Source organism: Uranotaenia lowii, chromosome 3, assembly GCF_029784155.1.
Source record: "Uranotaenia lowii strain MFRU-FL chromosome 3, ASM2978415v1, whole genome shotgun sequence".
In the NCBI taxonomy this organism is placed as follows: domain Eukaryota; kingdom Metazoa; phylum Arthropoda; class Insecta; order Diptera; family Culicidae; genus Uranotaenia; species Uranotaenia lowii.
In genome coordinates, this window is record NC_073693.1 from 84,057,096 (window position 1) to 84,070,019 (window position 12,924).

At 35.1% G+C, this 12,924-nt stretch overlaps 1 protein-coding gene across 4 annotated transcripts in view; it reads right to left on the reverse strand.

Annotated features, from left to right (window-relative positions):
• The window catches only part of LOC129755773 (serine/threonine-protein phosphatase 4 regulatory subunit 1-like), a 474,134-nt gene that overhangs the window by 93,818 nt on the left and 367,392 nt on the right, over positions 1 to 12,924 (reverse strand). For all 4 annotated transcript variants that reach the window (XM_055752419.1, XM_055752418.1, XM_055752417.1 and 1 more), the window contains exon 3: positions 11,677 to 11,786. In XM_055752419.1, coding sequence (XP_055608394.1) covers positions 11,677 to 11,786 — 110 coding nt within the window. The remainder of the gene's footprint in view (positions 1 to 11,676; positions 11,787 to 12,924) is intronic.

The window sequence follows — 12,924 nt, forward strand, 5'->3', positions numbered from 1 at the left end:
CAATCTGGCAATCTTAGACTAGCATCTGAGAAATGCCAAAACTGTCAACCCCAGAAAGGGTAATATGTATGCCATGACCGGGATTCGATCTTACGGACATTGACGTAGATAACTTTAACTCTACCCACTAGGCCAAAGCCGCTAACCAATTAATTTCATCTTTTGTGGTCAAGATGTGGTTGAAGATCATCAATTTTATTGGAACAGCATTTGGAATTTTACGGGTGTACTTTGCTACCCCATCTATTACAAAAAAGTTTGTTAAACTTATTTTAATAAAAAAAACAACGTTTTTTTAAATAAAATATCAATGTTATTCCAAAGCGAACTATTTTTAATGGAAGCTGAACTTTTAGTTATGTGTCTTAAGTCTCAATGAAATTTGAAGGTTGAAGTAGCTATCCATTACAAAAAGCAAAGATCTTCAATACAATAAAAAATCCCATGAAATTGTAAAGAATTACACCTTTTTAAAGCAGGAGGAGTCTTCAAATACTGATAATTTTCCACTTTATCAAAAATCCTGTACCGAACTTTGTGAAAAACTCTTAGAAATTGTTTTTTTTTTTTTGTTTATTCTATTTCTATTACTTTTATTGAAAAATAGCTGATTTCCCGGCTTCGCTCGAGTTCAAATGAATCAGGTTGCCAGAGTTATTCCCGCAGAGTTTTTCGGTCTATTTCATTTAAAAATCTGGTTAAATACGGGCATATTATTACAAAATTTTCAACCCAAAATTCGGGCAATATCCGGACAGATTGGATCAAAAGCCACTAACTACTTATCAAAAATCATAAATAAAAACACTTGAAGTATTTTTTTTCTTCATATGCACACATCAACTGAATTGAGATCATATGTTTTTGATAATGTTGATACAACTTGCTCAAAATTTAAAGACCACGAGATCAATGTTATTTCGAATCAGCTTACAACCATGAAATAGCCAAATAAACACAGACAATGACAAATGACAGAAGAAATCCAGTAATTTGTAAGTTATTACAAATTTAATTTAAATACAATTTAAGTGCCCACTGATGAGGAGCGAATGCCAGAGTGGCTCGAAACGTCTGAGCAACTGATGAAAAAGGTTTTTAGTATGTAAAGGTCGCCGAAAAATTTCTATAAAATTCAACAATATTCTGCCTAACAGTTCCGATTAGTTTTAGATCAGTGCTTTTCAAAAAAGTGGTGCTTACCGCCCTCTTGGGAGCCCGCTTCTAGTGGAGCGGTGAGCGAGTGAGGAATTTTAAAATTATCATTTTCCTAAATAATGAATTTTCTACTAATTTGTTTTTCAACTGGTAGTAATTCAAAGGTTAGGTTCGGCTTTCGGTCTTTCGGTCAAGAATTACAACACGTTACATGTGTTCTGCATCCAACGTTTCGAATTTTTATTAATTCAATTTCAAGAATCTATGATATCAACTAAGAATGTGCGTCAAGATCTTTGGACCTTACATAAAAAAATGAATCTATTGTTTTAGAGTTCGGCTGTTAAAAAAGAGATTTACTCCACGCAGATTTTGTGAATCAAAACTATCGCACAACTTATATTTCAATTTAAAAGTGTAATTCTATTTACATTGAAAAAAGTTTAGGTTACTTTGCATAGGCTAATTCGCTTAGGATGTTCAAAAAAAATGTTAATAGAATGGTGAACGGAAGTAAGCAGTGACTAGAGAACTCGTTCATTTCCCCATTCGAAAGTAACCGTTGTTGCACATGGGAAATAAACACGTGTTTCACGCGAGTGAACGGACATATTGGAAACAGGAGAACACGCGAATGTTCCATTTAAAAACATAACAATCGTCATCTCCGGTTCGGCTTTTACTTTTTTGTTTCCTTTTCTAGAGCATACCACACTTTTCGATGGAATGTAGCAGAATATTTCTACGAGCACGGCGTATCCCCGTACTTCTTTTCACCATACTTTGTACATATTGTAAACCTACTTTCGGTTTTTCGTTGCATTTTTCCTTCCTGCCAGTCAAGTTGCAACGGAACTTCGAGGGAGGGCACGGCTGTCATCATCATCATCAGCAACAGCAACAGCATCATCGTCGTTGTCGTCTTCATCAACACCAAGCCGTTGTAGTCGGCACCCCTCGATTTTGGTATTTTCTTCTCCGGTTATGACTGTACGGAGCAACAATGCCTGCCGCCGTTTTTTTTTCTTTTACTATTCGAAAATCTTCCAAGAATAGAAGCGGCCAACGATGATATGCCTGCTGGTGATGCTGCGGGCAGCCATTCCAATTTTCCGGTATCGGAACCCAACGAAGAGACAAGACAAGTCAAGCCAAGCGCAGCAACAGCAGCCATTCGGTTCTATTTTGGGAAAATCCCCTTGCAGTCAGCCGAAAAGAAGGAACCTCAGCGCAGAACACTCTTGGTGCCTTGGTACCAATCTTTGAGATGTCACTCTTCCCGGACACAGATGTGCCAGCTAGACCCTACTATCGGTAGACTATAGAGGCAAAGTGGCACGCGCGTGGCAGCAAGCCAGCAACCATTCCACACCACCGCACAGTTCCAGCACCGATTTGCCACCGTCGCCGTCGCCGTCTTTTTCTTTCTCTTCAACCGCGTTCACCACCAGCAGAGACTGTGTACAACCAAACGAAACGTATAGAACAAGCCTTCGATCCAAATACCTTCTACGGTACGCTACGCTACCGGGCAGAGGGGAGAAAACCAGGCAGCTCAATCCACGTTCCATCACATTCGGAAAAGTTAAAAATAGTTCCGACTTCCTCCCGCCTGTTGTCTGTCTCTAAAATCGCAGCGTTGCTCCTGTTGCTGTTCCCTTGTTGTTGATGTTGTTGTTGCTCTCATTGTCGATGCCGTTGCTGTTCCCACTGTTGAGATGTCGTTGTTGGACAGTTTTTCACATTCGATTCGGTGGAAACTTTTCCCGTTACCATCCAGTTACTATTACTAGCCCTCCGATAAGAGCGGATGATGTTTTCTGCTTGTTCCCGAAATTGATAGCCATGTCATTGATTGTCGGCACCTGATGGAGAAAATCCTTTTCAACTGTTCCTGGAGCTTTAACAGGATATAACAACTGTTGAAGATTCTTATTGTCTCCTCGGGTGTCCTGTTTAGCTTCGAGTAATACCGATCAAACTTTTCCCATTTTTCCTGTTGTTTCAGGTTAACTGGATTTGGATTCTATGTGATTTCGTCAGTTCGACAGTTAAGACAAGAGAAAGTTGACAGTTTATGTAGCTAACCCAGTGTATTTTGCTACACTTTTAAAAATCGGTGAAATTTTGAAAAATTCTCTAGATTTTGTTTTATTTGTACATCATTTTGAATTAAATTCAAAATTGCGATACAAAGATAACAAACTAATCAAACCTTGGTACATTTCGTACCTGAGAATGATCAAATGAAGAGAAACATGATGACTAAAGAAAAGGAAGAACATAAGCTGTAAATATCATGAATTTCTCGAAAAAGATAAAACGGCTCACCGACAGGACTTGAATCCGCAATCTCCACTTCGGTGCGGCGCGTTAGCCAATTATACCATGGTAAACGTGATGGAATCGCCGGACGCGAGCGTACAAGAGTACAAGTCGAACTTCATCGGTCGACTGCTGGGGCCTTCCATCGATATACTAAAAACATTTGGTTACATTTGTATGAATACTTAGACATATTCCCATGCCAAATTCAGTTTCCTTCGCTAGTAAAATTTAAAGTTAAATTTTAAGCCAGTAAAGTATAAGTAATATGGGAGTCCCCTTTCCCTTTATATCTCTAAATCGGAAGGGGAAAAGTTTCAAGTATCCAATTACCTCCCAAATGCCAAATATAAGTCCAGTTGCTCGATTTGCGCTCGAGTTATGTAATAAAATAAATGTGAGCCTCCTTCCTCTTCCTATCCCTCTATTGGAAAAAGTTAGGGGTACCAAACCACCGTACCTTTCATGTATTATTTGGCTCGATTTGCTCGATTAGATCTCGAGTTTTGCCAAAAATTATATGAGTGACCCTCTCCTCTATTTTTATATTCTACTGGAAGATGGGAGGGGTATCTAATCATCGTAGAAGCATTCCTCGTACTCAAACACACTTCTACGTCATTTTTTTTTCATTTTACTCGACTCTTCAAGTTATGTCAAAAATTGTATGGAAGCACCCTCTCCCCTTCCTAACTCCCCTGACAGGACGGCTAGAGGAGGAGGAAGTGGGTACAAAACATCCACAGAAACATTTTTTGTACCCAGATACATTTCCATGGCCAATTTGGATCGATTTGTATGGGAGACCCCCCCTCCCCCCTTACCACACACCAAGCGTTTAGTTTGCGATTATGCCAAAAATTATATGGGAGCCTCTTGGCCGATTTCTATCTCCCCACTGGAAGAAAAGAGGGGTACCAAACCATCGGATAATCATTCCTCGCACCCAAAAACACTTCCTTGCCTAATTTGGTTCCATTTGATGCTCAGTTGTCGAATTATGCAAACCTGTTACTTTTGTTGGGGTGACCCCATCCCCATTTTCAAAAATACCTGCCAAATTTCACGCAAATCGGTTCAGTAAGTAGCAAACAAACTAACAGAAATTCAATTTTATAGATATGGATGAAACATTAAACTGAGTCGATTTTGGGTCATTTTTGAATTTGTTAAAACCTGGGGGTCTTATATTAGTTCAAAACTCATCCACGACTTTTTGCAAAAGTTTTAAGTACCGCTTACATGAGTAAACTATAACTTTAAGGTTTGTATGGGAAAATTGAATATTTTGTTCTAAAATATCAACATCATTTTTGTTTCTTCTGTGAAACCAAGTTACTGATTGTTTTTCAATGCCAAACGACATAGCTCAATTCAACAGCTGAACAACTTTTGACCTAATAAAATACGAAGTTACGGCCTTCGTAAAGTTCTTGAGCAAAACATTTCATTTAACCCTCATTCGTCCCAGTTTTTTTTACCCATTATAGTTCGAGGAGTGTAATTTTTTTTGTTTCGATTATAGTCGTTTCAACATCTTTAAGTCATTCGCGACTTATATCAACGATGCAGTTGGCGGATAGTGAATGTCAATTTGTCACTCCTGACTAAAACCTCTACAGATTTGTACAAAATTTATAGTTTTAGAAACCTTGTAATGTAGCTCAAATATGAATCTCAGACAATGTTAAGCTTCTACAATTTATTTTTATGTTATTTAAAGTCTAAGCAAAATAGTACGAAAAAACATGTTTTCGACAAAAGACTGTAAATCAGCTACCAAACGCTCCAAACAAATTTCTCTCAGTGCCTCAGAAACTGAAGTCAGAATCTGCTGTGAATAAAAAAAAATTTCCATACAGTATCTACCATTTTTCACACCGAAACGTTCATAATGGAAACTTTTGGAGCTAGAATGCTGCAAAAAAGCTTCATTTGTGCATCAATCCGGCTTCTTTCAAGATGAATTATTGTTTTTCTTCTACATATAACCTTTTATATGAAATATTAAATTTAAGACTATGAGTCTTCAAGATAATGTAAAAAATTGTCCGTACACTGGTGCTTGAAATAGTTGTCCATTTTCTTCGTATCACAGCCAAACTTTCAGAAATATTTTTTGATGTAATTTCTAATACTCATGCTTAATAAGAGCTAGTTCGAAAAGCTTTCGCTAAAGTTCAATGAGTTTTCGTGAAAAAAAAGTTTAATTTTTTCAATTCTTTATAAGAAATGTGTTCTAGCGATACATTGTTTGTGTTAATTTACCTTTTTTAGAATTTTAGAGGTTGGTGTTATCCATACCGTATCCGTATCCGGGCGAGCTAATCCGAGCTATTTGAACTACAAACCTGGCAAAACCCGGGCTGGTAGTTTAAAAAAATTAAACACAGAAACCGAGCAAAATTTTGAGAAAACTTTAAAAACAACTCAATAAAAATCAAGAAAAAGCACTTCAAACATTATTTTTTCATTAAAACATATAGGAAATTTTAAATTTGATTTCAGGCTTCCATGAAATCATTCATGTTTATTTTAACGGAACTTGTTCAAAAATTTCCTCCGTTTTTGTTCGCAAAATAAATTTTGTTATTTACGCGATTTGAACTTCTTGTTCGCTTTTACTAATAGAGTGAAAAAATCCTGGGAAAATACGAGCGATTTTTGACAAAATCTTGGAAACTGGGTCGGGCTGGAACGTTCTTATATTTTCTACTAAATATCTGGGAAAGTCCGGATAAAACCGGACAATCTGCCAAGCTTATGCTAGAACCAACGACAAAAATTTTAAAGTTAAAAAACTATCAACATGTATTGAAAAAACTCCTAAAAGAAAACACTAAAAATCAGCAATGATTCAGAAAATAACTCTTTTCGATGAAATTTAAAAAAAGAAAAATGTTACGAATTTTAACCTTCCCATGAATGTATTCAAGATAAAAATTGAATAAATAAGTACAGTCAAAATATTTTAAAAAGTGTGAAATGATGAACTTGATTCAAATCAAAAATTAATTTAGACCAAGGCCGTGCGAACGGGGAGGGTTTTAGGGGTTTAACCCCCCCCATGGAGATTTTTTCCAAGTAAAATTTTCAGTTCAGGAAAGGAGTTTACCGTTCATGTCAGAAAATTTTCTCGCCTCCGGCGGAATTTAATCCTGAATCACTCAAGGCCTAAAACATTTGTTTTAAGACGTTTCCAAATTAATATTAATTATCAACTGTAAATTTCAGATTTCATTTGAATAGACCATCTGTATTGAAACTAAAATCTTGACACAAAATATGGGTTGTTTCTAGAAGGGATTTTTATTAAGAAGTGTAACCAACCAAATTCAGAATTTGAAGCTAACAAAGTTCATTCATCGAATACATATTTTACATGTCAACAAATAGGTAGAAATGTGACAGGCGTTTAATAGTCATCAGAATTAGCCAAAAAACTTTAACTTTAATTTTACTTTTTATCACTTTGATTATAAAAAAAATGTCATTACATTTTCTCGGCTAATTAAAAAATTTCTTCAAGAAACAAATATTAACTTCAATTTTGTTTTGTGTTTCTTGTTCTTCTAATGCTCAATTCCACAGTAAAAAGGTTTTTTTATGAATTACACAAGGCCACAAAATTCACATATTTCCGAAGTGGAAAGAACTTTATATCTAATTTTTCATTAAATTTATTAAATCCAAAAATGCAGTAATTGTTTTTTTTCTATCAGATTTTTTAAATATAACTTTTAAATGCGTGAAATCATATTAGAAAAATCAGAATTTTTTAAACAATTTAAACTTTACAAAAATAAAAGGTTTAAATTTAATTATCAAGCTTTCTAAGACGGCAAGTTATTTTGACTTCTGCGAAAAAAGTAAGACAAGTTTTCTGTTCAATAAGGGAGTTTCAACAAATTTAAAAAAAAGTTGCTGCAAAATTTAAATTATGGATATTTTTAAAGCAAAATTAAATAATTAAGCAGGCTTCAACAAATAAGTTTAATTAAATGAAACCTCGGTATTGTTATGATATTTGTCGAATTTTTAAAACTATTTAATTTATTATTTTTAGATTATTAATCATCATCATAATCAAAATATTTTTCCTTCTAAGTCAAATGAAGTAATCGAATTCAAAGCCAGTTTTCGTTCATTAGTTATCAATTATTGATTTCACTCAACACTTATTCATTTTTTAACTTATAAACTCTCTATCACCAAAACTAGAGGCGATTGACAAAATCTGTGAAAAAATATAGAAAATTCATGAAATTTCAGGAAATTCGAAATTAATAAAAGGCATCATTTTTAAATAACTTCGAATTTTATTGTATAGTTTTAAGAAATTTTCGAATAAATTGTGAGAGAACGATTTTAATTTTTTAGAGATATTTATTAATAAGTTTGTCTTTGTTTTTTCAATTCTGAATTTTTGTTTTCTGAAAACAAAATATTCATCAATTTTCATTAAGAAAAACTGATTTTCGAGCTATTGTCTTTGTCAGGACTCAGTATTCAAATTAGCAGCGTTAAAATATGCAGTGCTTGAAATATTAAACTATCTGATATGCATTTTAAAGTTTATAAACTTTTCACTTATTCTTTTTTTTTTCAATCATCTTTTTTCAATCGATCATGATTTTTTAGTTAATCTATGAAAAGTTTAAAAAATGATTACAAGTAGCAACTTTTAAGCAACATTTCAATGCTTTTGAAGTGCTTTATTTTTTAAATTTTTTCTACAAAACATGGAGTTACATAATTTTGAAATTTTTTTAATGACCCACCGGATTTTTGAGCATTTTTGGTGTTGTTATTATTTTTAGCTAAATTTCAATTTCGAAAACCCCCCCCATGGACGGGTCCTTCGCACGGGCCTGATTTAGACTTTGAATAAAACAAAAATGAATTGTTGAAGTTGAATATTATCGGGGAATCAGATTTGGTTTGCCTTTTCAAGGTTTCTAAAAAAATAGTTTTGTTGTTAAAAAAGACAAATATAGCGAGAAGCGTCAAATTGACACTTAAGATCCCAAACGAGAGATTTTTTTCTCTGAGCTTTTGAAGAACGTCCATAAATTAAATATTTCATGAATTCATTGGGGGTCCCGGGAACATTTTATCAATTTGGATGTGCCTGCCTAAGGTTACAAGCTGCCGAAATTCCAAGAGTGTTATATTGACACTGAAGAGTGGATGAGAGTTAAAGAATTTATAAATTGACATCAAAACCATAAGCAGGTTCCACCGAAAAAACAAAAATGATGTTGATATTTCATAACAAAAACACTCATGAAAAATTCAAAAATGACCCTAAATCCCCTCAGTCTCATGGGACATATTGAAAGTTAAATAAAAAATCTTGATTCGCAAGTTAGCTGTTTCTTATATTAAGTTATGGTTGCCAAATTACCCGTTTTTTTCTGGATTTGCCCGGGTATTTAATATAAAATTAGGGATAAGTCCGGACCGGTCCGGTTGCCCGGATTTCATTTAAAAAGCCGGAATTTTGCCCGGAATTTATTTTTATTCTCAAATCAAAATAAAAAAAAAAAACAAAAAACAGATTGTGTTTTAATTTTTATTTATGCATAAAACATTTTTTTTTGAAGCAAGTTTCATAAAAGTAATCATGAGAAGTTTTTTTAAAGCCTAAAATACGATTTAAAATTTGCTGATAAATTATGGTGAAAAAATTTTTTTTAAGTATTTTTCTTGATTTTTAATGAGTAATTCCCAGGTTTGGACCCAAATTTGCCCGAATATTACCCGGATTTTTCCAGGTTTTTAGATAAAATAGGCCCGGATACGTGCTGAACAAATTCTGGATACCTTATATTAAAGTCTTTGTGATCATGATCTTACTTCAATTCAAATGAAGTTAATCGAAACCATTTTAAAAAATATATGAATTCAACTAATGTAGATCCGATTCAATCTTCTAACTTATTCACAAACAGAGCGCGGCGTCGAAGTGGCCATCATTATTATTGTGCGCGATAACGACTTTACCGGAAATCGCCGGAGCCGAAATTAAATTGCCATGGGCTCATAAATCAGTGCGGCACCTCGTTGCCCTTCTTCGGAAGACGCCGGCGTCCTCTCTTTAGGACACCTTCCTATTGCCGTCGAAGACCGAAGTTCTACGATGACGTAATTTAGTCGAATACCGCAGCTCTGGAACCTTCGAAAATTTTGGCAATTCCCAGGCCTGCGAGACAGCCAACATGAATAATACGGCGAAATTCGTGTGCGATATAAACCATTTTTGCGCGCTTTCTTCTTTTGAGACTATTCGGTTTAGGGTGATTCATAATTTAGGAGAATTTTTTTTTCATGACCGAAGTACAAATGAGGCCAGAACATTGAGAAAACTTTCAAACCTTACGATAACACCAAAGGTTTTTTTTCCTTTCCATTCAAGGATTCATCACATCAAAAAACAAACATCCAATGCTGTGACGATGACGCTATTAATTTAAAGACTACTCTGTCTCTGAACGAACATTGTTGCGGCGACGACGGCGACGCGTTTCGTTTACGCGCGTATGCGTTTAGGACGTACGGGTTCGCGAAACTGTTCGTTTTCGCGAATGCCGAGCGCCGCCGCCGCCGCCCCAAAGTTCAATGACCGGGTGCGTATTTACTGGCGGGATTGAGACACAAACGACTGGCGGGTGGAACCACTCCCGGTGGTCGATAAGACAGGAGCGACGCAATGTCTACACTTCCTCTCGGAAGGTTTTTAAATGTTGAGAAAAGATTTAATTGGATAGTTCAAATATAAACATTGAATTCACTAAAATTTAAAAAGTTGTGAAAAAAACAAGTTTTGAAAAGAAGAAGTTTAGAATTTGAAGTTAAAATTTAAACAGTTATCTTTAATCTGATTATTGGGTTCATAACATCATTCAGTTTTCAGAAATCAGAACCCACATTTGTACTTAAACAGAATGTAAGATTCAAATACCCCAGTACAAAAATTAGAACGACAGTTGTTTGAAACCGTTATAAGGCTTTTACTGCTTAGTACCCAGGAAACATTTTAGATGGATTTATTCGCAGGAACAACAGAAAAAATGGCCTAACGGCAAATAAACGATCATGAGTAACTTGAGTAAAATTACCAAAAAAAAAAAATTCCGATCGCAAATCGAACTCCAGCCTTCCGAGTTCACTTTCCGTCACATTACCACAAGGCTAACTCGTCAGTTGATATAAGCTCTATGGTAAATAAAAAAAAATGGCCTCGACCTGGAATCGAGCTCGAGTCTTCTGATAGCCTCTTCGACACCTTACCAATAGGCTAAATCGTCAAATGTAAACTAGTCCAGCTGCAGCTCTATAATTCAGTTGAATTCATCGAGTTGAACTCGCTGCTAGATTCTAAGGCAGAAAATGCGCATCGTGACCCGATCAATGGTGCTCTGTTCACACCGAGTCAGCAAGTAAAAAAAAACAAACGCGTTTCAAAATTGATTATAGTGAAAAATCAAAAATTTAATGATGGTGAAAATGGAGGAACAATGTGTACAGCATGTTGCAGTGCGTACATTATAGCTCAAGATGATTTAACGATCATGAGAGCTTATTTTTCGGTGAACATTTATTAAAGTATTTTTATCACTTTAGAACCTTGTTGGTTTTATTTTAATATTTCTGTAAAGACGATCAGAAGTTTTTTCTGCTGAAAAATTAATACTATAGAAACTACAAACTGTTCCTCGTGAAAATTTATTTGAGAAATGCGTATTTCCTTAGAAAAGAGTAGTGTCCCTTTCGCTCCGGGTGATCGTTATGCCCTTATCTCCACCACTAGTAAACAGAAAACAGTGTGGGCCGGTTCAAATTTGCAGGTCAGGTCCTTCGTTAAAAACACTTTCGAACATATTTTCAACTAACATTCAAACAACTTTCATTCAAGGTTCATGAGTTTAAATTTCAGGTTTGAATTGGAATTTTAAAGATTGAACGCACAAACACCTTAGAACAGAAAATTCTCGTCTTATAATATTAACGATTACCCGAATTCGTAAGAAACGACGTTTGATTTTTCCAAAATGTGATTCCAACTTCCAGCCGAAATTATAAGTTTATTGTAATTAAAAAAGATAATATTCTAGGATAAAGAATCTCAAAGCCTCAAAAAGAACTCTGATGAATATCTCATCCATATACATATCTTTGAAAATAGCTTACCTGAATCATTGGACACCAGATCCAAGGTGCTGAGGATCTCCTTGTAGTCCCGGCTCAGAACGTACGGTTGCGTCTGGATGATGTGCTCCAGCACCCGGGGGTAGTTTTCTCTGTAACAACAAGAATAAGAAAGATATTATAAACGAGAGCTCTAAAATAAAATCGATCGATCAAAAAAGTACATTGGAATATGATTGCAGAGAGGTTGTAATAAACATTCTCATCGAAAGAGATGATTCATTTTCTCATTACCATAAATATTCTATAACAACAGGAAGGTATCGATCAAATGATACGGAAATCGTGTCGATACATTTTTTTTTTTTTTCAAAAAAACCCCATTGTTAAATTTCGCTGATGGATTTTTCAAAAATCTATCAAATTAATTTCGAGGATTTATGCTTTGGCTGGCAGAATATCTATGGAACGTTTCAAAAACAATTTTTGGCGGTCACCATGCTAAAAGATCGATTTTCACATTCACTCAACATTCAAGCACATTTTGATCACTTTTTGCCGCTTAAACCATTGAGTGGTTAAGTTCAGATTATAGATTTTTTTTAGTTATTCGTGTCCCCCAGCAAACATGAAATCGTATCAGAAATGTTAACTTAAGTCGTTTGCAAAGGTGTTGCGAATCGCAATTCCAACTGCATAGTGAAAAGATCGTATATAATGTCGTTTGAAGCTAGTTTAAATCGGATTTGATTGAAAGCCCATCATGTTTGTAAATTTTGAAATCATTTTGCTCCCGCGCGGGCTTCAAGTGAGAAAATCATCGTCATGTTCTCTCTACAACCAGCAATGCACCCAGATGGATAAAAATCAGATGGGAATGGAGTAATATGGACCAATGAGAGAACTGCAGAATATTGTCGCTCGCAACGATTTGAAGGCATTCTCCGATAGGCAGTGATGCCAACTGGTTTTCAGAAATATCTGGAAGATTTTGAGGAAAAAGTCTGGAGAAGTCTAGAAAAGTCTGGATGGCGAACTCTTTCCTTTTTTTTTTTTGGTCGCCAGATCGCAATATTGATGTCTAGGGAATAACACTCATTACTTCATAATAATCATACATTCTATACACTAGCAATATCTGAGACTATTGTGGTGATGTCGGCGGTACTACGTGTTAGGCTTTACTCCTGTTTTACTACTAATTCGAATCAATTCCCGCCATTTGGCAACGAAAATTTCGAATTTTGATTATTTTGTCAGAAAATGTCAAAACTCAAAAGTCTGGAAATA